This window comes from Octodon degus, unplaced genomic scaffold, assembly GCF_000260255.1.
Source record: "Octodon degus isolate 3935 unplaced genomic scaffold, OctDeg1.0 scaffold00007, whole genome shotgun sequence".
Taxonomy (NCBI): Eukaryota; Metazoa; Chordata; class Mammalia; order Rodentia; family Octodontidae; genus Octodon; species Octodon degus.
In genome coordinates, this window is record NW_004524583.1 from 17,877,311 (window position 1) to 17,904,651 (window position 27,341).

Here is a 27,341-nt window from a genome sequence, read left to right on the forward strand (position 1 = left end):
CCTGCAGTACACACTCCACACCAAGACTCCCCACCTGCACACAGACTTGGGAAATTGGGGCCCAGGCAGTGCTGGGGATTAGAGTAACAGCAAGGGAGGGTATGTGGGTCTCTTCCCTGCCTTGGTGCCTCAATAGCTGAGCGGGACCTTGCCTGGGCAGGGAGCGTGGCCTGGCTGGGCTCTGGGGCTAACCACCTGTTCCTTCTAGGATGAAGAGGGCGCCATAGTGATGCTGAAGCGGCACCTGCGGCTGCAACGCACCGTGGAGGAGTACGGCAGGAACATCAAGCAGCTGGCTGGCCGGGCACAGAGCCTGCTGGGTGCGGGCCACCCTGAGGGGTGAGTGTGCTCCTGGGGGACCTGACAGGTCACGGGCCAGGGGCCCCACCAGCCAAGCGCCCTTCACATTGGCCCAACTCCATGTTCTGCCTCGGTTTTGTGCAAGGAACCTGAAGTGGACCACCCAGGGCCAGGTCTACAAAAAGATCAGAAAATGAAATAGTCAGACCACCATCTTGGTGAACAGAGAGCTCCCTCTTTGGAGGAATGAGCATATGCTTAGGGGTGCAGAAGGCAAACTGCTTTTCTGTCTATGGTTTAGAAGGTGCTTCGGGACCTCACAGGGTCTCCACAAAATCCTTAGGTAGGAGCAAAGGTAGAAAAGTGATATTCTCTGCACTGATAAGGGGGATCCCCCTGGAAGACTCTTCACGGCCCTGCTGTCTGCTGCCTTTAGCACTCCCATCACTGCATCTCCAGGGACACCCTGAGCGCTGAGCCCATCTATGTCTCCCTGAAAAGCTAAACAGAGCTGCCGTTGGCCCCGCTCAGAGCTCTGCCCCCAAGGCTCTGGGAAGGAGGAGAAGTTCCCCCGGTGCCCTGGACAGTGAGGGAGGAGCCCAGTGGACTTGGCTGTCCGCACGAGGACACAGTCCCACCATGCCTGGCAGCATCATGATCTAAAGGCCATGACTTTTCTGCCCATCTCTTCCCTGGACTTCATACCTGTGTCTACCCATGCAGGGCCTTGGGGGCTCAGCCCCTCAGAGCTGCCTGCTGTGGCCACCTTAAGGGATTTCTTGGTTCCAGGGAACAGATTATCAGACATCAGGGGCAAGTGGACAAACAGTATGCGGGGCTGAAGGAAATGGCTGAGGAGCGCAGACGGAAGCTGGAGAACATGTACCACCTGTTCCAGCTGAAGAGGGAGGCTGATGACCTGGATCAGTGGATGACAGAGAAGGAGAAGGTGGCCTCCGACCAGGAGATGGGGCAAGACTTTGACCACGTGACTGTAAGTAGCTCCAGTCCCTGCTTTCTTTGCCTTCCACTACTAACACGGCTGACACAACCTGATGGCCTTCCTAACCCATGCGCTGCCCCTGCATGGGTCAGAGGTGCAGTTACACTGGGCTAGGAGTGGCCAGCAGGCTCAGGCTCCCTGGGGAAGGTGTGAGGCCAGGGCAAGCAGGTGTGGTTGCAGGTGAATGTACAGCTTCGAGCATGATGGTGTCCACCTGCTCCTGAACTCTGCTGACCCCATTTCTGTCTGCCACACATCCAGATGCTCAGAGACAAGTTCCGAGACTTTGCCCGGGAGACTGGGGCAATCGGGCAGGAGCGGGTAGACAATGTGAATGCCATCATTGAGCGGCTCATCGACGCCGGCCACAGCGAGGCGGCCACCATTGCTGAGTGGAAGGATGGGTTGAACGACACGTGGGCAGACCTGCTGGAGCTCATCGACACCCGCATGCAGCTACTGGCAGCCTCCTACGACCTGCACCGCTACTTCTACACGGGTGCTGAGATCCTAGGCCTCATTGAGGAGAAGCACCGGGAGCTGCCCGAGGACGTGGGGCTAGACGCCAGCACAGCAGAGTCCTTTCACCGCGTGCACACTGCCTTCGAACGGGAGCTCCACCTCCTGGGCGTGCAGGTGCCCTCAAGTGTCCCCGACCCCTCCCTGTGTGTCAGGGCCCCATGGAGCACCTAGAAGGAAAACTCTAGAAAGGATACCAGGAGGTTTTTCTCCCCTCGAAAACCAACAGCTCAGAGCAGAGAGCAGGGACTGTCAGATACTCCAGCTTTAGAAGTAACTCCTTAAACTGACTTCACAAGTAGCTTCCCGTCCAATTTCTCTGCTTGCTCAGACTCTTTAGCTAATGCTCTTCTAGCCCCAGTAATGTTCTAAGCTGTAGACGCAGTCCCCAGATCCTCCTAGCTGTCCTCTTGAGTGGATATGAACATGGTCTGCATGTAGTAGACGAGGACGTGGAGGCAGCGTGTGTGTGAGCTGCCTGGGAACCTGCAGGTATGCAGTGCAGCCGGGGTTCAGAGCCCGTGGTCTGGTTGTAGACCTCACATGCTTAGTGGGGCCTTCTACCTAGATGCCCTTCCTTCCTAATCACTGGGGTACACCCTGAGGAGCCTCTGCAGGTCCTGAGGGTTTCCCAGAGTTCAGTGTTTATGGTAAGGGCAAGTGTGCAAAGCCCAGCTGCTGAGGGACCCAAGGCCTCCATTGCAGTAGAAAAAAAAAATGAGCTAACTGTGCAGTCCCAGGCCCATACAGCAGGGTTCAGGGACAGAACATCAAAGTAGGGTGGACCCTGGTTCTCCCTGAAGGGGGTCTCTTGGGACTTACCCTCCTCAAAGCTCAAGGTGGAACCTGGTATACAACTGGGCTGTCATGCTTGGGGCTGCCCGAGCCCTTGAGTCAGGTATAGCCCTACTGAGGTCTTAGAAGTGTGAGGCTTCATGCTCTGGGGTTGGCCCCAAACAGGGGATCTGAGCCAGCCCCTTCCCTGGATAGGCAAGTGGCACAGTGGGGAAAACAGGAAACAGCTAAGAGCACAGTTGCAGCCCCACTGTCCCCTGAACCAGTTCAGGGGGAGGGAACTGAGGCCGGCTGCTTCATCTCCTTGTGCCTTGGTTGCCGCATCCCCAAAGCAGGTGTTGTACAGTACCTCCTTTGTGGGTTGCTGTAAAGGTAAAGAGAATGAAGAGACGTGTACTACGTAGAACGGTGCCTGGCCCATCGCTGCTCTTTTTGTTACTTCTGAGGCAACCAAGGGGTACAGAGCCCCTCTTGCTTCGAACTCACCCTGATGTCTGTGGTCCCCTGGGGTAGGCAGAGCAGAAGACCTTTCTGGGGGAGACTCCTTGCTGGGTGGAAGCAGGGACCCTCCCTTCCAGTCCAGGCCCGAGAGCTCTCTGTCCAAGAAACAGTGTCTGGTTTGGCTTGGCTGTGCAGGTACAGCAGTTCCAGGATGTGGCCACACGCTTACAGACGGCGTACGCTGGGGAGAAGGCAGATGCCATCCAGGGCAAGGAGCAGGAGGTGTCCGCGGCCTGGCAGGCACTGCTCGACGCCTGTGCCGGGCGCCGGACCCAGCTGGTGGACACGGCTGACAAATTCCGCTTCTTCAGCATGATCCGAGACCTCTTGTCCTGGATGGAGAGTGTCATCAGGCAGATTGAGACCCAGGAGAAGCCCAGGTGAGGAGGAGCCCTCCGGACAGCCCCGCTCTGCGCGGGCTGCTCCCTGGGGAGCTTCTAGGACGGTGGAATGCCCGAGACCTCAGTTCTTCCTGGAAGAAATGGAGTCGCTTGGCTTTGGCTGGGAGAAATGATTATCTCAGAGGAAGCAGGGAAAGACGTCTGTCACCACGTCCTCCCATGGGGGTAGGGACTTGCACATCCTAAGCTGGCAAGTCCGAGACTGTGCATTCTTCCCCCACACTGGGATGTGGGGCGGGGGGATCATTCCCCTGAAACTCAGGATGGAGCTGTTTGTCCACAAAAAGATAGGGCCAGGCACAGGCAGTGAGAGCCACACAGGACTCGGTCCCTACCCAGTTTGTGTCAGTTCAGCAGTGACTAGCGACTCAGCTCTGTCCCGCTGCCCCAGGTGCCTTCTCAATGGCTGCATTTTTAACGTTACCATCTTTGTTGAGATATAAGTCACACACCACACTTGACCCACTTAAAGTATAGCATTCAGTGATTGTACATATTCCCATTTATACAACTGTCACCACAATCAGAGTTCAGACTTTCCTTACTGCCACCACCCCTGGATTCCTCTGCTACTGGAGTTGCTTGCTGTGCCCTTTCACCCTGGCAGCTCCATTCTACTTTTTTTTTTTTTTTTTTTTTTTTTTTTCAGAATGGGGGATTGAACTCGGGCCCTTATGCTTGCCAAAGAAGTGCTTATTCTACTGAGCTACCTCCCCGGCCCCCATTCTACTTTTTGCCTCTCTGCATTGCTTGTGCTAGACTTTTCATATTAGTGGAATCATGTAATATCCTATGTGAAGGCTTTCTTTCATTTAACCTACACCCAAGGCTCATCCATGGTGCATTATCAATCAGCACTTCAGTACTTTTTATTGCTGAAAAATATTCGCAGATGTATTAGGCGGCTTTTCTGTCACTGGTACTAAATAGCAGACAACCACAGCTTGAGAGAGAGGTTTAATGTGGGTCATGGTTTCAAGGGTTTTGTCCATGGTTTGCTGGCCCCTGCGGCAGGAACAGCATGGTGGAAGGGAGGGTGTGGCAGAACAAAACCTATAGTTCATGGGGCCAGGAAGCAGAGAAAGAGCCAAGGACCAGATATAGAAGCTACAAACCCCAGTGTCATGCCTCTGTGACACACACGGAGACAGCCAGAAGTGTGAGTCTACTAACCTAAGTAGCTCCCACATTGAATTGACAGTGTAGTTAACCATCAGCCTTAGTTTCTTCTGGAATCTTCCTACCCTCTGTTCATGCCTTGGCCAGTGACCAATGGACAAGAGGTGTCAGTGGTCCTGCTCTAGCTGAGCAAGCCCAGCTGGCCAGAGAGAAGAGAGTGGGCACAGGTGGGGGCGGCCCCTCTGCCACAGGGACTCCCAAATGGTTCTCTGTGCCCCGTCCTTCTGCCCACAGGGATGTCTCCTCAGTGGAGCTGCTCTTGAAGTATCACCAGGGCATCAAGGCAGAGATCAACACCCGGGCCAAGAACTTTAACACCTGCCTGGAGCTCGGGGAGTCCCTGCTGCAGCGGCAGCACCAGGCCTCGGATGAGGTGAGCCCCTACACATCTTTGTCCCTGCCCTTGCAAGCAATGGGGCTGCCTGCAGGCCAGTTACCAGATGCTCACAAGCCTGTCCCCACCTCCCTAGAGAGCAGACCCATACCCCAGCCCCAACACCCATGTGGATACAAAGGCAAGTCACAAATAGGTGCCTCAGAGAGATTAAGGGACTTGCCCCAGGCTGCACAGCTGGAAAGAAGCAGGGTCCAGACTTGAAGCCAGGACTGTGGGGCCAAGCCCAGCCATCTCCACAGCCGACTGTGTGTCACCTCGGACAGGGGAGGGTTGGCCCACTCCTGAGCTGCTCTCCTTCCTTTCCCTGCAGATCCGGGAGAAACTGCAGCAGATGATGGCCAAGCGGCTAGAGATGGATAAGAAATGGGAGGACCGGGAGGACCGGCTCCGCATGTGTGAGTGCAGCTCAGGGTCCAGGGAGCTGGGGGAGTAGGACCCCCAGCCCCAGTGCAGAGGGGAGGAGGGGTACTGCCCGGAGAAGTCCTGGGGCTGGGGCATCACACACACAGGTCTCCAGGATCCCGGCAGAAGGCCCCGGCAGTTCCCCAGTGACCATATGCCCCACTCCCTGCCCACCCCGCCCATGCCGACCTGTGCCCTGCTGGTCCCCAGCTGTAGCCAGGGAGGGGTCAGGGTGTGGCTCTGCTGTGTCCTGGACACTGGCTCTGCAGTATGACAGGACCCCTGTTGCGTCACCTCTGCAGACCCAGGGCAGGCAAGGGAAGCCTCACTTTTCTCCCAGTCAGGCATGGGAACACAGGCCTATCATCCCAGCATTGTGGGATACTGATGCAGGGAAATCTCAAGTTCAAGCCCAGCCCGGGGCAATTTAGCAAGTGAACAAGACTTGGTCTTAAAGTCAAAATCAGAGGAAGGACTAGGGAGATTGCTTGTTGTGAAACTCTTGGGCTCAATCCCTAGTACGTAGTGGAAAAAAAAAATAAATAAAAAATAAGGCCAGGTGTGGTGGTTAATGCCTGTAATCCCAGTACTCGGGAGGCTGAGGCAGGAGGATCATTGCAAGTTTGAGACTGGCTAGGGCTACCTAGTGAGCTCAAGCCCAACCTGAACTGTATAGTGAGACCCTGTCTCAAAAAGATTATTAGGGCCAGCAAGATCAGCAAACTATGCACCTGCTTAGGCAAGTGCAAGCACGGGGACCCGGGATTCAATCCTAGGTGCCATATGCCGCACCGGCCCCGCCCCGGGTGCCCTGAGCTGGCCACCAAGTCCAGGCATGGTGGCACATGCCTGTAATCCCAGCACTTGGGAGGCTGAAACCAGGAGGATCACTATGAGTCCAAGCTGCATAGTGAGACCCTGTACAAAATACATTAAAAAAAAAAAGATTAATTAAGGCCTGGGCTGGTCCCCACCGCTGCTTGTCCAGATGGTGTGAGATGGGCCAGGGCCAGGAAGAGAACCCTGGTGCTCCTCAAAGGAGGCACCTAACTGCATTTTGTTTTCAAAATGGTTCCTTCCAATGAACATCTCAGAAGTAGGCCATGAAGGAGGTGGGGTGAGGTGGCCTCCAGCAAGCAGTCTGGGCAGGGTCTCAGCAGGCTATCACCCACGTGGGCCTCCTGCCTGCTACCACCCCCGAGCGTCTGCTGTGCTGCCCCAGGTCACTGGGACTGCTGAGCCTAACAGGCCCTGCCTGACGGTGGCCCTGCGGCTTGTTCCCACCGCAGTGCTCGAGGTGTGCCAGTTCTCCAGGGATGCCTCTGTGGCTGAAGCATGGCTGATCGCCCAGGAGCCCTACCTGGCCAGCCGGGACTACGGGCACACGGTAGACAGTGTGGAGAAGCTGATCAGGAGGCACGAGGCTTTCGAGAAATCCACAGCCACCTGGGCAGAGCGCTTCGCCGCTCTGGAGAAACCCACGACGGTGAGCAGGATGTCTGGGTCCTCGGGTGGCTGGCTGTCAAGGGGAGAGAGAACTCTTGGCTGTTGTCGGGTACTAGGCTGGGGTAGCAATGTGGAGAAAACACTGACCTTTAAATGCCAAAGCCAGAAGGGGTTGGGGGACAAACCCCGCATGTGCTGGAGTGCAGGGCCATCCCTGGGGGTGGGGGAGAGGCATCTGAGAGCGCAGCTGCAGCTGCCCTGACCCTTTGGCCTTTTCCTCTACCAGCTTGAGCTTAAAGAGCAACGCCAGTCCCCAGAGAGACCCACAGAGGAGCCTGGGTGAGTGGCGGGGGCACGGAGCTCACTACGAGGGGGCTAGGTGGGGGAAGGGCACAGCTTCCGGTTGGAAGCTGCGGGTCTGCATAGGACCCCTCTAATGTCTCACTCCTGGGCATAGAGGTCAAAGCTAGGGAATCGCGTTGCCCCAGCCGTGGCAGCCTGAAGCCCGGCAGGAAAAGGATGGCAGGCAGCCGCTGCCGTGATCCGTGACTGCTTGGTGCAGCTCAATTCTCCTCAGGGAACCTCCAGGGCAACCCCTCCAAGGAAGGTGCCCATTTGCAGGGCATCTGCCTTTGCCCTTCCCAGCGCAGCCCTGGGAGGCGCTATCGAGAGCTCAAACACCTTCCCCGCGGGTGACGGTGCAGGCAGCTGATACCAGGCCCTGGGGGGTCGCCTGGTGCTACACGGAGGCTGCATCTTTCTTAGGCCTCAAGAGGAAGAAGGCGAGACAGCCGGGGAGGCGCCCCAAGCCTACGCGACCACCACCGAGAGAGCATCCCCGGTCAGTTTTCTGACGGGTTGGTCTGATTCCGCGGAGTCGTTGCTGCCAGAGTCCTACCACCCCTAGCCCTTGGGGCCAGGCCGGAAGGCAAGGGCAGGGCCCCAGCCACCCCGTGCCCCTCCAGAGCCGCCTTCCTTTTTTACTTAGGTCTTTTTAATTGTTAGGAGAATTCCCCTCTTCCTTTCCACCCAGAAGAAACTGACATGCCAGCCCACTGACATTCACTTGGTTTTATCTAGTCTAATAAATTTTATTGTATAAACAACTCCCCACCCACGCCAGGGGCGGCTCTTCATACACGCAGGCTCATTTCTACACACTGATGGCTCTTCTGTAACGCCATCCGCTACACGCACTGCGCATGCGCGCACATACGTATCCACCCGCCCCCCCCCTTGCACAGACACCCACCCCCCTTGCACAGACACACACCCCCGCCCCAGGCATTTGAGGCACCGAAATGAGCACCCCCTTCTGGCAGAGGCTCCCTCCCTCCCATGCAGAGCCCTCTCCCACTTTGTGCTGCCATGGCTGTGGGTCAGTTTGGATATGGAGCTGGCCCCGCAGGCGTTTGGGAGGCAACCCCAGTGTATCGGAAAATGGAAAAGGAGGGTGAGTCAGAGGCCTGAAGGTTGAGGAGGGGCCCAGGGCTCTGCCAGAAGCGGGGCATATGGCTTCAGGGCCTTGCCTGGGGTGCCCTGAGGCCCGGAGGACTGTTCAGGGTCCCGGACACTGTGGGCCAGGAGAGGACCCTGTCCTGGGTAGCGACTAAGAAAAAAGCAAGAATCAGCATGCAATTTGCATGGCTTCCCCACCGCATGGACCCCTGTGCACGCGGCTCCTTGTGTCCGGAGCAGCAGAACACTCACACTCCATCTTCCCAAGTACCCAGGCGGGCGTGCCTGACCTCTGTGTGAGGATTTAGGAAGATCAAGCTTCTCTTTTCGAAATTTCTGGTACATAAGCCACCCTAGAAAAGACACACATAAGGGCCAGGGATATAGCTTAATGGCATAAGCGCCTGCCTGGAAAACGCACACATACCACGCCCCGCCTCTACTGGGCTCAGACCAAGTAGCCCTCCCTGCCACACACAGCTCCCTCTGGCGCCCTCGCCAAGCTGCACAGCCCATTGTGCCCAGCAGAGGGCACTGGCGGGCCTCTCCCGGAGTTCCCTTGAGGCTCCCGAGGCCCCCAGACGCTGCGTTCCAGCTCCTTCCCTGCACCAGCCCCAGCCAGACGGAGAGAAGTCCAGGCTGACAAGGACTGCTGGCACAGGCTGGGGCTTGCCCTGCCTTCCGACCCCACCTGCGCTTCTGCCCTGGACCCCTGTGTGTCTGCATGCGCTGGTGTCCCCGGTGTGCGGGCTCCCAGGCGGCCACCTGAGCGACTTACCGTGTGTCCTGTCCATGTGTGCAAGTGTAATTACGTGTGCATCAGAGCCGCTGAATGTCACAGGGTGGAGGGGAATAAACCTGCTTGGACCTGAGTGTCTCTGGGGGAGGAGGAGTGAGCCTGCATCTGAGATATTCCCAGAGAGCGAGCCCCTCGGCCAGATGGGACACCTGGCCCGAGCCCCACACCAGAAAGAAAACAGATGGTGCGTCCCGTGAACACCAGGCCGAGGCCGCCTGGACACACATTTCCCCCGCTTCTCCTTACTGAGCCTCTGAGGAGCCACAAAACACAGAGGGAGGACCTAACGCTCCATTGCCTTCAACATGAGAAGGAGCGGGGAGGCTATTGGGGCAGGGAGAGCCCAGCTCGATTGGGAAGGCTCCTCCCCTCCCCCAGCCTGCCCTGTCCTGCCCCTTTCCAGGACCCTGGCCCGTCCCAGCAGGCTTGGTTGGCTGCTGCACCTTCTCTCTGGGACAGGCCCGGGGTGTGGTGGCTCTGCTGCCTGTCCTGTGTGTACACTTGGCGTCAGCGTCCTGTAGGATAGATCCACGCCATGTCGCTTCATGTCAAGCTCCTTAGTGTGCATGTTGCTTCCTGCTGGGGGGACGGACGGGAGTGGCCCAGGCACCCTTGCCCCAGCTGGACAGCTTCCTACTTCAAGACGGCCACCCCGTCTTCCCCTTCCTGTGCGTGTGTGTGTGCGCACGCGAGCACACAGTGACCAAGCTGCTGTTCCATCTTCCCGTGATGCCACTGCCCCCCTCACCTCCAGCCTCTCCACATCAGAGCAGGCCTGGTAAAAGCCAGCCCCCTTCTTCAGGTAAGTTTGTGGGAGACGGGGCAGGAGACACAAGTGTTCCGGGCACCTGGGTGCTGGTCCCCCTTCTGTTGGTACTTCTGAAGAATTGTAGCTAATTCCTCCGAGCTTCGCCCCCAGGGAGATGGCTTCCTGATGCTTTCTAGTCATCACAGCTCCAAGGAACCTGGACAGTTTGCCAGGAACCAGCTGGTGTGAGGCTGGGATGCCTCCCTTTGTCCCTGTCTGAGAAGAGAGGCCAGACTGGATCTCTCCTGCTAGCACTTGTGGTGCACAGAAGGGGTCTGGTAGCTTCTGCTCTGTGCCAGGGCAGCAGCAATGAGGCCAACTTGCCCAGAGCCTCATGCCTGCGGACATCCTGGCCAGAGCTGTCCTTACCCTGACGGCCTCACCTAACACACCTCCCCTTTCCCTGCATGTCTGGTCCTGGGAGGGTCTTGGGCACTGCAGCATTTGTAGTGAGAGGTTTTCCCCAGGAGGGGAGGTGGGTTTCCACGGCCCTAGAAAGGACTCCAGGCCGCAGCCTCTTCTGCATGCATCCTCCGCACAGTGCCTCTCTCCAGTTTGGGGTCAGAAGTGGCGTTGGCAGGGCTGCTGTGGTGCCAGGAGTGGGGTTGATGCCCTCGGGGGCTGTACTACCTGAGGACTTCCTTAAGTTTGGGATAAATGTGCCCTTGAGCCTCCAAGCTCCGGATGGATCCAGGCTGCCTTTGGGATGCAAGGCCACCCCGTTGCCTTTCAGAGCCATCAGAGCATGGTCAGGAGAGCTGTCTCCTAAGGGCAGCTCCCAGGCACACAGCTTCCAAGACCACTTGCAAAGCCAGCATCCCTGGAGAAGCCTCAGGAGGCTAAAGACAGGGAGTCAGAGTTGCAGGGTCCCTTGCCTCTCCTTGCCAGGGTCTTGGGTTTGTGTGGCTTTAGGGAAGCAACCAGGCCTGGTAAATGTGGGGGACTATACCCTAGAAGTAGTGTAGGTTCTGAGCATGCAGTCGAGGCCCCCTCTGAGCCAGAGGCTGGTGGCTGGCTGTCTCTGCTGTGGCCCCCTAAGCGCTCTGGCTGCCTCACCTCCACCTCTGTAGCAGCCCCCCTGGGAGCAGCAGAAGAGCTTTAGTCAGCAGTCAATGAGGGCTCTGACGTCCTCAGAGGGAAGCACTGCTGTGGGCAAGGGGCCAGCAGCTGCTTCTTGCCTGAACAAGCCTCCCCACATCTCCACCCTGCCAACAGCAGCTTTTTCAGACATTTTGCAGTGCAGGCAGATTCTAGGTTTATACTTACTGGGCAGACCCAGCCTGGAAAGACGTCAGCATCCTCCCAACCTGGGTGTGTCCCTGTCTCCTCAGGATGCCTGAGTCAGTGGGGCAGGGGTGTGGCGCCTACCATCTGGCACCTCGCCTGGCTCCCTGAGGAAACCTGCTGGGGCTCTTTCTGGCTGTTTGCGGGCTGCTGGGCATGCCCAGCCCTCTTTGCAATAGCCAGATGCAGTCTTCCTGCTTCAGAGGCTCTTTCCAAGTTTGTTCTTTCAAGCTGTGTTCCCAAGCACCCCAAAAACTGGTGGACTCAGGATGAGACTAAGTAGACGTCGGAGGCATCTCACAATGGGTCTGGAGTGCCATCTTGGTGTGTGGGTACTGATCTGTGTGCAGGGCTTGGCATCTTTTCTTTCTGGTCTTTCTAATGCAGAGTGGCAGGCTCCAGGGCACTGAGAGATTAAGCAGCCACCTGCTCCTCCAGGACAGGGACCCAGGAAGACTGTACAGCAGAGGGCATGACGGTCTCCTTCCTCTGGTCTGGAGGAGCCTGGCAACAGCCATTCCCCTTCACCCTTGCCCACTTTACCTGGTGCCCTTTTGCTGCCATCCCCTCCTGTGCCCTTGCCCTTGGACTGATAGCTATTCCTTGGGCTGCAGCACCCAGAGCCGGCTCCCAACCCGACTCCTCGAAGGTGTGTCACAGTCCCCAGCCTCTGCTCCTCCCCAGCCCTTTCCCCCAGCTCAGTACCCGCTCTGCTGTCTTGTGTGGGGCATTTGTCTCTACTGCCCTAAACTGCCACCTCTTCATTTCTGTATCTCTTTGGCTGCTTTCAGCTCAGCCAACTGCGATCCTCTTGGATACAGCTGGCTTTGAACAGCCTTTCCACCCCTCCTATACAGCCCTGCTCACCCAGAGTACAGTGCTGGGATGGCAGAGGCTGGGGGCCAGAAAAATGTGCTAGCCAGTGGCTGACTGTGCCCACCCCACTGTCCCCCAGAATGACTGGCCACCTAGCATTTGATGACAAGTCCCATCTGGCCTTGGGCTCTCCATCTTCCAGCCCTGATGTGGTCACTCTGCGTACATGGATTGGCCACGTGTCTTATGTAAGCCGGGTGCCTCTGGTTTAGACCATGAGCCATCAGATAGACGCTCACCTCTGGAGGGACAATCCTGGCCCTCCTCTGTCACTGCAGAGCTTAGTAGAGAAAAAGCCCTAAGTATGGAGTCAGACAGACCTCATCCTCCACCTTCCTTCACTTGATGCTGGGGCTGTGAGAGGGCGACTCACACCTCCCCACCTGACCTCCTCATCTGTAAAATGTGCAGCAACCATATCAGCCTTGTGGGGTGGCTGTGAGGACTAGAACAAAGAATGTAGGTGGTAAGAAAAAAGAATGTAGGTGGTGTGTCTGGCTCCTAGAGGTGATATTGAAGTCTCTTCATTCATCCTCCACCCTCTTCTCTTAAAAGAAGCGTCCTCTGCCAGGCATGGCCAAGCTCAGCTTATTTAGGGCCACATACAAACTATATAATACACAGAATATAGATAAGTAACAAAACCTCCATTTATAATTTTTATTGTAACGTTTTTCAAGAAGAGGACCAAGCTGGGTGTGGTGGTGCCCATTTTTAATCCCGGAACTTGGGAGGCTGAGGCAGGAGGATCAAGGAAGCCAGCCTGGTGCTCGTAGAGAAACCCTGTCTCAAATAAATAAGCAAGCATGCTGGTCAGCAGCCCCCCTGTGGGCTATGGGTAGGACATACGTGTCTGTTTGGACCCCTCCAAAGCCAGCCTTCCCAGAGCCAGTCATCCTAGAGACCCCTTGTATGCATGCACTGGGCATAATCATCGTTTAGCTATGGTCAGGCCACCTGCCTCGCAGGGGAAGCCTAGTTCTCACCAGTGTTATCTGGAGAGAAGACCCTGTTGTTCGTGTTCCTCCACTTGTGAAAGTGTCCAAGTCCCCTGAGCACCCCCAGAACCTCCAGAGGCCCTGTGGTCCCAGCCCTGTTATTTTGGCTGTTGTCTCTGTGTGCTCTCCTCTGCCCTCTGCTGGCTGATCCTGGAAATACACTTCAACTCCTTAGTCCAGAGAACTTGCCGGTCTGGTCCTGCACATCTCCTTGCCAGCCCGTGCACGTGCTGAGCGTCCTCTGTGGAAGGGCCCCTCAGGCCTCTGCCTGCTTCTCCTGCTTGGTTGAGCCAGTTGCCCAACAAAGCAGGGCTCACACGGCTCCTGCCTGACCTCACAGGTCTCTGCCAACACCCCGAAGCTGCCATCCTCCTACCATTAGTAGCACCTGGGCTCCTCTGTTCAACTTTATCCTGTAGGGTCTGACAGGGCTGTCCTGGGTCCATGCCACCGTTGATGTCCCTCAAGCAGCAGCCAAGATCACCAGTGTGACACAACCCTCGCAGCTCGCATGCATGCCCTCTTCTCTGAGCCTGCCCTATTCCCCCTAGATGGCAGAGCCTGGCAGACCTCAGCCCCAGCTGGCCACTTGCCCTCGTGGCCTCGGAGCTGCTGTGCGCCAGCCTCCTTGCCACCCTGCACAGGCAGACAGCTACTGAGCATCCAGCCCCTCCTCCTGAAGAAGCCCCAGCTCCTTGAGTGACATCCTCACAGGGTGGCTGATAGTTTCTACCTTACAGCATGGAGGACAGCGAGGGGCTCCAACCTCTCCTCCACTCGGTGCCTGGTGGCAGACCCTGCCTGTCCCTATGGCCACACCTCACCACATGATGGCTCCTGGCACTCTGTCCACTGCTCTGAGGGGCAGAACAGATCTCCACTCAGTCTGCAGCATGCTGCCAGGGGTGGCAGGAAGCACTGTCACCTCTTCCTTCTCCTGTTTATTTCCCCTGGGACTGGACAAGACTGGCTCTGCTGCCGGTGTGGCCCTGGCTCCGCTGTTGGCTGGGATCGAGGCTCAGCTGCTAATGAGGCAGGAATTAGTTCATCTGCACCTGGGCTTCATGTCACTGTCAGCAGGTTCAAAACCCCAGGCATGGACAGGTCCCTGCCCAGCCACTCAGCTACCTCGGTGCCTGACCTCTCTACAAGCCCTGAAGCCCTGAGCCACATCTGTCCTGTGGGAAAGGCTTTGCTGCTAACCCACTGTGAGGTCCCAGCAGCCCTGGGCTGGAGCCAGATTTTCCCATCAGTGACAGCAGGGGCTGGGTCAATAACCCTAAGGACTCCTCCCAGAACTACAATTCCAGAGTTCTCACATTAGCTTCAAGTCCCCCACCCCTGGCCAATTCTGCTGGCATAACCCTCCCAAAGGAATGGCCACATGTCTGTCCAAGGCACTTGGGAGAGCTCCTTATCACTTATGAATTACAAAGCAAAGATCTCCACACCACACACTGCTTCCCATTTACTTGGGGGAGCAAGGCTCTCCACTGCCTCATGACCCACCCCCTGTACATCAGAACCCCAAGAGCGATGTTTTAAAAACTGATTTGCTTCAGAAAAGGGTTCGACCATCTGGATGTGCATGTGGGTTCAATCTTCCGTAAAGTCTTTTCTGGGGGCAGGGTTGCTGAGACAGGGTCTGTTATCTCAGATTTCTGATCTTCCTGCCCCTGCTTCCGGCACACCGAGATCATGCGCTGTGTGCCCCACCACGCCTGGCTTCTCTTTATGAGATTGTGGGCTCTTTGTGAAAGTCCAGTCCTGAATTTTTAGGACCTATTGTCCTACACCCTGTGCAGAGACTTGTGCCTCACCATCTTGGGTGCCGCACCCTAAACGCCCTTGCAAAGGGCCTGTGGGGCCTCAGGCCATTTCTGTGCCACTGTGGCGACTCTGGAATCCTAGCTGAGAGTGAGTGAGGCCAGCTTGCAGTATCTCAGCCCAAGCACCCAATCCTGTGGTTGGAGGACATTTGAGCCTGTCATGGTCACGTGACCACTGCTAAGCAAGGCCCCGGAAGGGAAGTGACAGGGTAGGCACAGAGTGAAGGATCACAGCAGAGCCAGCAGCTGCAGACACTGTTTCTTTTTCTTTTTTCTTTTCTTTTCTTTTTTTTTTTTTTTGCGGAACCGGGGATTGAACTCAGGCCTTTGCACTTGCCAGGCAAGCACTTATTCTACTGAGCCATCTCCTTGGCCCCACACTTTCACTTTGAAGTGCTCCAAACCACCAGTGGAGGAGGTACTGGTGATGGAGGAGGTACTGGTGACCTCCCACTGCCGGCAGCACCAGGCAGCTTCGGGGACTTGCTGGCTTCTCTTTTACCCTAGATACACATCAGGGGCTTCCCTCCAGTCCTGCTTGGGCCAACAGCTAAGACGGGAGATGCAGGCTGCTCAGACCCACACACTGCAGGGTACAGAGGGATGAGAGTACCCAGTTGCAACCCTAAAGAATGACAAGATAAGCATCCTGAGGATGCTTAAAAGCTCAGGCCTGCCTAGTTCTGGAGGGCATGTTTCTAATTGTCTCCTATACCTATTTTTTTGGTTTTTGAGACAAGAGTCTTGTTTTATAGCCCAGGCTGGCCTGGAACTAAAGGAATCTTCCTGCTTCAGCCTCCCGAATGCTGGGATCATAGCCGTGTGCAACGGTGCCCAGCTCTTATTCATATTGTGTGACTTTGGTTCCCCTGAACATTGAATTTCTCTTTACACATAGAAAATAGCAGACGAGATCAATGGCTTCTAAACTTCCCAGCCACATTACCTTTCTTTACATGAAATCGAGAACCCCCACTGCCGCCTGTTTGCTAATGAGTTCCATTCATGACCAGCCTTGCCTGACCCTTCTTCCCACCTCTCCCCTCTGGCTTCTCCACTGAGTCCCCCCTTTACATTCCTTAACGCCACTCGGGCAGAGCTAGGTCACTTCAGCTGTTAAAATTCACCCTGCTGGGCATGGCTGTCTGTAATCCCAGCTATGTGAGAGGCTGAGGCAGGAGGCTCACGAGTTTGAGGCCGTGTGGGCAGCTTGGTAAGGCTCTTAGCTATCAGCTCATACAATTTTCTCAGTTGGACACCCCCATTTTTTCCCGTAGCTTTGGCCCATGGTCTAGGGGGCGCACTATGAAAAGAATGGAGCTGGCTCTTTCCTGGAGCCTCTGCCCTCCTCCTCAACCACCTCCTAGGCCTGCACACTGTTGCTGGAGCCTGGAGGGGAGAGCCCCCTGGCTGCATGGAGTATGCTTGTCCTCCTGGCAGTCTGCTTCGGTGGCCCTTCGGGCGTCTGGCGTCTGGCGTCTGCCAGGGCTGCTTGGGAGCCTTCCTGCTCTGCGCTGTGTTGTCCCCAGCAGCGGGGCACCGAGGACAGTGCTGGCAGTGTGGCTGCCTTCCTGGGTCTCGTGCCACCTGGGGCTCCCACCCACCCAGGCCCTGCCTAGCCCTTGGCGGCTGCCCCCACCACTCCCATCTGTTGTGCTGACATTTTCTGTCACACCAGCCACAAGCACAGACCATTGTGGGCCCTGAAGAAGGAGATGCCACATCCCTGCGCGTGTTCGAGCAGCTCCTTTGGGCCCCTCATTCAGCCTGGTGGGGCCACCTGAGCCTCTGCAAGGAGGAAAAGCCTGAGTGTTTCTCCAAGGCAGGGACTGCTTGTGCCAGTGATCTTCCAGCCCTACTGCGTGGGAGAGGCGAAGTGCAGCACACTAGGCCCTCCAGGCCGGAGAGCGGCTGCAGGAAGCAGCCTGAGAATACTTTTCTACAGCTCTTGAGATCTGAGGCAGCCAGGGCTAGAAACCACTTCCCTATCCCAATGATAAATCACACTGAATGGTGGAGGAGGGAGGGGCCTGTTAGGCTGACTAAGACCCATGCGGGGCTGAGGTCTCCCTTTATAAAGTGGGGGACAGACTGGTTCCCTTAGCTGGAAGGCTTTGGTCACAATTGGAAGGTACCAGAAGAGTCTCTAGTCAATACTCTAGTACTGGCGCCCTGTGAACTTGCCTCAGCAGCAGACCCCTTCTTTCACTGAAGTCTTGCTGGGGTCCCCCAAGTCATGCAGTTGGAAAGTGGGAGAAGCACAGGCAGGGTCTGGGCCGGAGCTTTGCCTGCTTCCTCAGGACCTCCCTGGGTACAGTGACAACTCAGGTCCCTGAGCTCGCTCTGGGAACCTTGCTGCTATGTTAACTTGGAAGGGTGGATGGAGGGGCTGGAGATGGAGCTGGGCACAGGGACAGAGGGCAGGGAAGGCCTGGGGCATGCCGAGCAAGGGGAGCAGGCCCAGGTGGGGCCCTGCTAAGAAAGCCATCCCTAGGCATGAGCCCCCAGAAATGTGCGCTCCTCCCCTGTGCCCCTGAACAGGGGGAAGAAGTGCGGTCATGGACTCAGGACCTGCAGCCACCACCCCTGCCAGGGCAGCATGACGACAGGGGGCAGGACAAGTCCATCGGAGACGATGGGCCTGCCTCGGAGCCCCTCTTCAAGGCCCTGGACACGCCTCTGAGTGAAGGCGATGAGCCCACGACGCTGCCGGCCCAGCTGGACCACGGGCATGGCGTGCAGATGGAGGGCTACCTGGGCCGCAAGCATGATCTGGAGGGGCCCAACAAGAAGGCGTCCAACAGGTGTGTGCGCAGGGGCGGCTGCACCTGCAGAGCCTCAGTGACACGTGAGGGCTCTGGGGCAGTCGGAGCCAGCTGGGGGCCACTTGGCATGACAGGAAAAGCCCTATCTCTGTTCTGTCATGGGCAGAGCCACCCACACATCACTTGAGCTCCATCCCCATGTGGAGGCCAGTCACCTCTGTGCCTAGCACTGAGTGGGGCCTTTGGCACTGCTCACGGCCCAGTTACACTAGGGCTTGTCCGAGCCCACTTATGCTGATCTGCGCCTCAGTTTTCTCCACCGTAAAATGGAAGAAAAGTGAGGCTGGCCATGGCCTTGATGCCTTCTGTATAAGATTGGATTTCTGCAAATCTGTTTTTTTACAAAGTACCGAGACAGGGCTAGGGATATAGCTCAGTGGCATCAGCGCCTGCCTGGCAAGCGCAAGGTCCTGAGTTCGATCCCTGGTACCAAAACATTAAAAAATAATAATAATAATAACAACAAAGTACCGAGTCAGTGGACTGGGCATTTGTCAGTAAAACAAAAATCACAATCATCACCCAAACCAAACCCTGTTCGGTTCAGTTCACAGTTCTGTAGTGAGAATCAAATATCTACTGCCTGTAGAAGTACTTTGAAAAATTGTTTAAAGTGTTTGCCTTAAGGCTGCATCCTTTCAGGGCCAGCAAGATAGCTCAGTAGACTAAGCACTTGCTTAGGCAAGCACAGGGGCCACATGCCATGCGGGCCCCACACCCTGGGCGTGCTGAGCCAGCACGGGGTTCAGGCGTGGTGGCGCACACCTGTAATCCCAGCATTGGGGAGGCCGAAAACAGGAGGATCACTACGGGTCTGAGCTGTGTAGTGAGACCCTGTACCAATACATTTTAAAGGGGGGGCACTAGTTCAGTAGAATAAGTGCTTGCCTGGCAAGCACAGGGTCCTGAGTTCAATCCCTGGTACCACAAAAAACAATAAAAAAAAAATAATAATAAATAAATAAATAAATGACTGCCATTCTTTTCCTAGAAATGTATATAAAGGTAAGAACAGAATTATAGCCAAAGATTTATAAATAAAAATATTCATCACATTGCTATTTAAATTATGTATAAATTTTCCAGTGTTATAAGGTCCCCCAATAAAAGTATTGTGTGCCTGTGTGATAGGAAATCATTTTAAATTAATTTTTTTAAATTTTTTAAAATTTATTTGTGTGTGTGTGTGTGTGTGTGTGTGTGGCCAGCTCAGCCCACCAGGGGGCGGGGCTGGCTGGCATGTGGTGCTGGGGGGTTGAACCGCGGTCCCTGTGCTTTAGCTGAGTTGTTCTAAGTAGGTGCTTTAGACCACTGAGCCATCTCACCAGCCCATTTTAAATTAATTTTAAGAAATACTTGAGGAGATGGGATGATTTAAATATATAAGCCAGATGTGGTAACAAATGCCTATAATCCCAGCACTCGGGAGGCTGAGGCAGGAAAATCCCCTCTAGGAGGCCAGCCTGGGCTACAAAGTGAGCTTGAGGCCAGTCTGAGGTACACAGCGAAACCCTGTCTCCAAAAACCAAAACCAAATGAAGTGAAACATTCTCCTTTGTTTCCAACACACCAATCTCATCATTCTGTCACTTTTTGAAGTGGCTCTGGAGTCCTCTTTCATGAGTGTCTTCATGAGGTGTGATAAAAAATACAGTGATAAAGCGCCTCAGAGCAGGCACAGGGTCCAGGGGTTCAATTCCCAGGCCTGCTGTGCTGGCCCCACCCCGGAGCCATGCTGAGACAGCAATTGAGACTGGGCTTGGTGGTGCGCAACTGTAATCCCAGCTCCTGGAAGGCTGTAAACAGGTGGATCACTACGAGCGCGATCTAGTGGCGAGACCCTGAACACTATGTAGACCCTTCCCTAAAATACAAAAAAAAAAAAAAAAAATACAGTGAATACTGGGGCCAAGTGCCATCCAATGGGAATGCAGGCTTAGAATGCCCTCACCCAGCTCATTCCTCAGGTCCTGCACCACGTGACTCCTTCCCACAACTGACCCGGAAAGCTAGCTGTTTTTGTTTTGTTTTGTTTGCGGAACCACCATTGAACTCAGACCCTTGCACTTGCCAGGAAAATGCTTATTCTACTGAGCCATCTCCCCGGCCCAAGCTAGCCATTTTGAATGGATCCAGGACCTTGAGGCTGCCACCATAACATAGCTAGAGACATGAAAGGCTCTTATATAAATAAGCACTCATAGCGCCGGGGAGATGGCTCAGTGGAATAAGTGCTTCCCTAGCAAGTGCAAGGGTCTGAGTTCAATCCCTGGTTCCACAGAATAAAATAAAATAAAATAAAAAATAAATAAGCAGTCATAGTGTGAAGCTTGAAAGCAGTCTGCGCTGCGTCCCAGTGTGGCCCCACCGGCTTTGGTTCCACTCCGAAAGCTAAGGCAGGATGATCACAAATTCAAAGCCAGCCTGGACACCTTGGCAACCTACACTCTATTGTAATTTTTATTAATTAATTAATTAATTTTTTAAAAATTTATTTATTTATTTTTGGCAGAACTGGGGATTGAACTCAGACCCTTGCACTTGCCAGGGAAGCACTTATTTTACTGAACCATCTCCCTGGACCAATTTTTTAAAAAATTTTTTAAATTTTTAAAAAAATCTTTTATTTATGTATTTGGTAAAAGTCTCACTACGCAGCTCAGACTCATAGTGATCCTGCTGTCTCAGTCTCCCCGCATGCTGGGATTACCAGTGTGTACCACCACACCCAGTTTCGGTGGTAGGCATAGCTTGGGGCCAACTCAGCATGCAGTACTGGGGATCGAACCGAGGTCCCTATACTTGCTGGCCCGCATTTTAGCTTTTTTTTTTTTTTTTAGAACCGGGGATTGAACTCAGGCCCCTGCACTTGCCAGGGAAGTGTTTATCCCACTGAGCCATCTCCTCAGCCTATCTTAAATTTTAAAAAAGTAAAAATAAAATATAGCTCCATGATAAGAGCATGCCTGGATTTAATCCCCAGGACAGTCGCAAAAAGAAAAGAAGAAAAAACAAAGATATAAAATACAGAACTGGAGGTGTAGCTCAATAGTAGAACACGGGCTATGCATGCCCAAGCAACATACACACACACACACACACACACGCACACACCCACACACACAAAACATGCAGTGTAACCTGATATTACCTATGTGCAGAGGGAAAAAAAAAAAAAAGGAAAATAACGTGCAGATTGTTTTTGTATCCACCCCCTCCCTCTGCTTTCCGATATTGGGATTCAACCCAGAGCTTTTTCATTTTTTATGTTGAGGATTTTCTTTTCTTTTTAACTTTTCTTTTTTGGTTGCTCAGGCTGCCTTAAGGGTGGGTCTGGTGAGATTGTAGAGCTGGGGATTGAACTGTGGTCCCCTGCACCTGACTGACTCTGCCCAAGCAGGCACTTTAAACAACTGAGCTAACCTGCGAGCCCCCCACTTTTTATGTTGAGACAGGATCTTGCTAAGGCATTAAGTAGCCCAAACAGGGCTTAAAACTTGCGATGCTTCTACCTCAGCCTCCCAGAGCTCTAGGATTACAGGTGCAAAGTGCCCATGTCTGGCTTTAAACAACAACAGTATCTCATTCTTTATGAGGGCAAAAATGAAACAATAAAAAAAAAAAAAAAAAACAGTCTCAAAGCCATAGGATCTGATTGTGAAGCATGATCTGGTCTGAGTGGCCTGCTGTCCCTGTCTCACAGGTCGTGGAACAACCTCTACTGCGTGCTCAGGAACAGCGAGCTGACCTTCTACAAGGATGCCAAGAACCTGGCTCTAGGGGTGCCCTACCACGGAGAGGAACCCCTGGCCCTGAGGCATGCCATCTGCGAGGTGGCAGCCAACTACAAGAAGAAGAAGCACGTCTTCAAACTGAGGTGGGCCTCCTGGCCGGGGCCTTCCAGCCGCAGGCACAGTGGCCAGGCAGAGGCCCAGGTTCCAAATCTGCAGGCTCTGGCCTCCCTGAAAGAGCTGTGCGGCTCACGCAGCCAAGGGATAGATAGGCTCGGGGGTGGCTGGATCTCAGCTTGCCTCTGCCAGGAAAGGTCAGAGTGCAAGCCCGTGACGGGAAGCCCTTTGTCCTCCTAGGCTCAGCAACGGCAGCGAGTGGCTGTTCCACGGCAGGGACGAGGTGAGTGCCCGGGATCCAGCCCTAGGAGGGGCAGCTGCGGACTCCTCCGCGGCCGGGCGGTCCTGACTCTGCGCCCCACAGGAGGAGATGCTGTCCTGGCTGCAGGGCGTGAGCACGGCTATCAGCGAGTCCCAGAGCATCCGCGTCAAGACCCAGAGTCTGCCCCTGCCCTCCCTCACGGCCCCCGACGTCAGCCTCGGCAAGAAGGACAAAGAGAAGAGATTCAGCTTCTTCCCCAAGAAGAAGTAGCCGTGGGCGGCCCCGCAGGTGGGGACGCGCAGGGACCCGGCCCGTCCTCCCCGCCTGCGCCTGTCCTGCTCCGCCCGCCCACGGGCTGCTGCACTAAGCCGCCGCCGGCCAGCACACCGGCCAGCACGCCCGCCTCGCCCAGCCGGGGTCTCCCTGCCCCCCAAAGCTGGAGCAGGCCACCGGGCTCCTCGAGCTGCCCACTCCCCAGCAAGCCTTGCTTGGGGTTATGCCCAACCAGTCATGGCCAGAGAAAGAAGAAGGGAAGAGGGACTTGGGGCAACCGACCTGTCTCGGAGGGACAGACAGGGTGCTGCTAGGGACTGAGGGAACAAGGAGAGATGCAGGCCTCCCTACTGAGCCTCTCAGAGCGTACTTGCTCCAGGGCCTGTGTGCCCCTAACTCCCCGTGGGGCAGAGCCCCTGCCCCCATTTAGAGTGTCCAGAGGGAAGAGCCTCCTGCTGCCCCAGCACCGTGGATGGAGGAAGAACCAGCAGCTCGCAAACCATTCCTCCAGAAGCCCCAGTTAAGAGTTTGGGCTCAGGGCTCAGAAGGAGAGGAGGGGCCAGACAGGTCCCAACACTGCCGAAGGCTCTGCCTCCGGCCACACCCAGTAGCAGCCAAACCAGCAAAGGCCAGCAGAGGCAGGGCCCCCAGGGAGCAGTGTAGGCCCTGATACAAGTTGGGTACCCCAGCGCAGGATTAAAGCCTCCCAGAGCAAATGCCTGCTGTGCCCTGCCTGTCTGCAGCTGCTAACCCAGGGGTACTGACTGGGCAGAGAGCAGAATTACCACCTGGTGTGGCACCCATGGCCATACCTGGGTATTGCCACCATCATGCATCTATCGTGACAGCAGTAGATGCTGGGGCCGGAGCCCTTCTTGATCAGGACCTTGTCCTGCAGGCCTGGCCTAGGCTTCTGGGGATCACATGCAGAGATCACCAGACATCTAACCCCTGTATCCAGGCACCAGAAGGGATGCTTCAGTCTGTCCCCAGGGAGAGATGTCCTCATGCTTTTGGAAGGGGGACCATCCAGACCCCTTAGTACTGACCTGGGCTCTACACAGACGTCCCCTGTCACTGTACTCTGAAGGCAGTGTAGCTTTCTCTAGCAGCCACAGCCAAGAAGGGCCACATGGGGGGCAGCTGGTGTGTTCTCCAAGTGAGGCCACAAGCGTTCCCCAAGGCCCGCGGCCAGTTTCTGTGGCCTCCTCAGGAGAAGGTACCTGGGCTGGGGGGATGAATTTGGTGAAGCTAAAGGACAAGCCACAGGGGGAGGCACCATTATGAGGCCTCTCAAGAGCCCTGACTACTAGCCTGGCATGCAGCCCTGACGCTGCCAGTGACCCCAGCTCCAGCGGACAGGAAGCACACAAAGGAAGATCCCACAGCGGTGTTTCACCTGCATAGCCAAGGTCTTTATCTGGCCTCGACTATAGGACCTGTGGCCCTGGGCTTCTACAGGGAACCTAGCTGGTAGCATTCACCAGCCCCTGTCCAGCCAGGGAAACCAGAGCAAGAGGCAGGGGGGTGACGGCACACCCCCGTGCTTTGGGGAGCATGTCCATGCCTCAGGCAGGAGACCGTTCCCCTGGCCAATCTTAGGGAGCCAAGGCACAAGGGCCTCCCACCCCTCCAAGTGTGCCCAGGCAGCACCTCAGGTGAGGCATTTCCAGCAGGTGACGCCACGGAGCTCCAATGAATTGGAGCTCAATTGGAGACTGAGCTTCAGTGAAGAGCTAGGAATTCACCACCCCAAGTCCCCAGATTGGGCAAGGGCAACCAGCTGCATGTGACCCATCACCTCCCGCCAGCTACCCACGCGTCCTGCCCACGTCACCCAGGCCCCAGGACACTCGACCAACTGGACTGACACTGCAGGCGCCCATCCCCAGGAGACCCTGTGCCACTGTAGGGCCAGGCTTTCCTGGTGCCCAGCAAGGCACCTCTTCCCTCCTTCCTTCTGTCCTCCCTCCCCCACCCATTACATTTTCTACTCCATTCTTTTCCTTACAGTATTCCTAACTAGGTTGGCACAGCTCCAGTCACACCAGCAAAACGGGCTTCCTCCCTGAGCAGGCTAGAGGAAGCTCCTCCGGGCATGGTCAGGCGGTCCTCCATCCCTCTCTCCTTCCCTTCAGCTCTGGCCTCAGCTGACTCTGGCTGAGGGCAGAACTGGAGGCACCTGGGGCTCTCTGCCCCACCTACCTCCAGCTCGTGTACCCTACGGGAGGCCTGTGTCGGGCTCGGCTTCCCTCTACCCCACTCCTGTCTGTCTATGGAAGCACAGCCAGGTCCCCTAGGCTGGTTCTGGGTCCCCTTCCTCCACGGGAGGAGGCAGGAATCCAGAGGATGAGGCCAGCAAGCCATGTGGCTTGGTCCCTTGGTCAAGCAAGCTCAGGGAGGATGCGAAAGAGGAGGTGACCACAGAGGAATGCACCCCTGTCGGACAGACCATGTCATCTGGAGCTGGCCCTGAGGTCGGCTGGGCTTGTCCTCCACCTGCTCAAACGTGCTTCCACCAACCAGAGGACACTCATTTACTAGTTTTTCTAATAAATCAATAATGCTCTATGTAGGTCTGTTTCTTTCTTTTTTTCTTTCTTTCTTTTTTTTTTTTTTTTTTTTTTTTGCGGAACTGGGGATTGAATTCAGGCCCTTGCGCTTGCTTGGCGCTTATTCTACTGAGTTATCTCCCCGGCCCCTTAGGTCTGATTCTTATTTGAACAGTGTTTCTCTCTGAACAGGGCCTCAAGGTCTGACACCAGGAGACTGACAGCCAGACTCTGGCTTGTTTCCAGGAGTCTTAGGACTTTGTGGCTACACAAGCCTGAGTCCTGCCCAAGGCCCAAACTCCATCCTCTGTGCCAGTCAAGCTGAGGGCCTGCTGCTAGGCAAAATCACTGCCAAAGATCAGGCCAGGCCTTTGCCCTGGGAGCTCCGGACAGAGATAGCAGCCCTCATGGTCTTCTGACCCATCTGCAGAAGCGCAGTTTTCATGTGACCTGGATGTGTCGCAGGCACTGCCTAGCTTCAAGGGGCTCCCAGGGGATCTGAAGGGGTAGCCAGTGATGATGGCTGCCCTGTGCCAGTCTTCAGACACACTGGGTGGGGGGTGGGGAGGTGACAGGGGAGAGGGTTGGTCCCCAGAAGAATTGGGGGGGTGAAAGCAGTCACTTGTCTATAGATGAAGAAAGGGCATGGCATGGGTGGAGTACCTCAGCTGACTAGTTGCAAGGCTAGGACAAGAATCTGGGCCACCTGCCTAATGTGCTTGTGGTACCCAGCACCATGTCCCAAGATGTGATGGTAGGAGCCAGGTGTTCCCAGTGCCTGTGAGCACAGAAGATGCAGGGCAAAGCTGAGCAAGATGGCACCTGCCTGTCATTGTACCCTGAGACAGGAGGGTCCTGAGTTTTAGACCAGCCTGAGCTATGTATTGAGTTCAAAGCCAGTCTAGACAACAGTGAAATCTTTTCTCAAAAAAAAAAAAAAAAAGCTAGTAGCACACAGGCCAGCTCTGCCACACTGCTCCTTCCTTCTTGGTACTGGGACTCAAACTCAGGACCTTGCACTTGCCAGGCAGGCACTTGTGCTGCTGAGCTATATCCCTAGCCCTACCACACTGCTTCTGCACAAGGGACTGCCACTCACCTGCAATCCTTCCTGACTTCCGAGGCTCAGCGGATATTTCAGGCTGAGTCTGTCCTCCTAGGAAGGAGACGCCACAGAGCCCCTGACCTGCGGAGCTGCAGGGAAACTTATCAGACCACCCTACCACCAGGGCCTGCCACCTGAACCAGCTACTACAAGGCTGGTCTGCCACAGAGAAAGCCCAGTCAGAAACAAAGAAGCATTCCTGGCCCTCTTGAATCACAGATTTTTCTCCCCTGTTAGAACTGAAGATTAAATTCCAGGAGTGCTGGAACAGGTAATCAAAAATATACAATTAAATGTTTAATTTAAAAAAAAAATATTACAGGGCTGGCCAGATAGCTCAGTGGGCTAAAGTGCCTGCTTAGGCAGAGTACGGTGGCTGGGTTCAATCCCTGGTGTGCTGTGCTGGCCCCACCCCTGGGGTGGGTTGAGACTGTGATTGAGACAAGGTGTGGTGGCACCTGCCTGTAATCCCAGCTCTTAGGAGGCTGAACACAGGCGAATCACTACGTGATTCACTACGTAATCATTGTGTCCGATCTATGCAGTGAGACCCTATTGTAGATCCTGTACTAAATAAAAAAATAATAAAAATTATTGCAATACTGCTTAGACAGGGGCAGCTCAGATAGCTCAGCAGACTATAAAGCACCTGCTTTGGTAGCATTCACGGGCCGGAGTTCTATCTCCGGCCTGCTGTGCCGGCCCCACTGGTGGAGCACGCCGAGATGGCGATTGATTCTGGGCATGGCGGCATGGATCTGTAATCCCAGCTCTTGGGAGACTGAAAACAGGAGAATCACTGTGAGTCCAATCTACATAGTGAGACCCTGTACACACTGTAGATCCTGTCCTAAATTCATTAAAAAAAAAAAAAATACTGCTTAGGCAGAGTGCAGGGGCCAGGGTTCAATCCGCACCATGCTGTGCCTGCCCTGCCCCTACTCCCAGGGCACACTGAGACAAAATTGAAACTGGGCATGGTGGCCCACGCCTGTAACCCCCGTGATTGAGGGGGCTGAAAACAGGAGGATCACCACTAAGTCCAATCTACATAGTGAGATCCTGTAGACCCTGCACCAAATACATTTTTAAAAATTACCATAAAAGATGTGTTACTATTAATCCCTTTCAAAATACTGTCCCTTGCTTCAAACATGTGTACTTTTCCCATCATTCTTGTCACCTTTTTTTTTTTTTTTTGGTTTTTGCTTATTTTGGTCTTTTGGTCTCGCTATGCAGTTCAAGCTGGCGTTGATCTCAAACTCCTCACAATCCTGCCTCAGCCTCCCAAGTGCCGGGATTAGAGGGACGGGCCACTATACCTGGCCTCTTCCCACTTCAAGTCCTCTTTCATGAATGTCTTTAAAGCCATGATCAAAACTATAATGAGAGGGCTGGTGAGATGGCTCAGTGGTCTAAAGCACCTACTTAGAGCAAACTAAGCCAAGCAAAGCACAGGGACCGCAGTTCAATCCCCCAGC

General features: G+C 55.1%; 1 protein-coding gene across 1 annotated transcript in view; it reads left to right on the forward strand.

The window, feature by feature from the left end:
• Positions 1-24,774, forward strand: part of Sptb (spectrin beta, erythrocytic) — a 135,751-nt gene extending 110,977 nt beyond the window's left edge. The window contains exons 23-36 of the mRNA XM_023701488.1: positions 209-339; positions 1,090-1,294; positions 1,565-1,939; positions 3,254-3,498; positions 4,933-5,071; positions 5,406-5,490; positions 6,787-6,983; positions 7,230-7,282; positions 7,709-7,784; positions 9,955-10,002; positions 17,537-17,799; positions 21,524-21,697; positions 21,909-21,951; positions 22,033-24,774. Of these exons, the coding sequence (XP_023557256.1) occupies positions 209-339; positions 1,090-1,294; positions 1,565-1,939; positions 3,254-3,498; positions 4,933-5,071; positions 5,406-5,490; positions 6,787-6,983; positions 7,230-7,282; positions 7,709-7,784; positions 9,955-10,002; positions 17,537-17,799; positions 21,524-21,697; positions 21,909-21,951; positions 22,033-22,200 (2,202 nt within the window). The 3' untranslated portion in view covers positions 22,201-24,774. The remainder of the gene's footprint in view (positions 1-208; positions 340-1,089; positions 1,295-1,564; positions 1,940-3,253; positions 3,499-4,932; positions 5,072-5,405; positions 5,491-6,786; positions 6,984-7,229; positions 7,283-7,708; positions 7,785-9,954; positions 10,003-17,536; positions 17,800-21,523; positions 21,698-21,908; positions 21,952-22,032) is intronic.
• Positions 24,775-27,341: the final 2,567 nt, after the last annotated feature.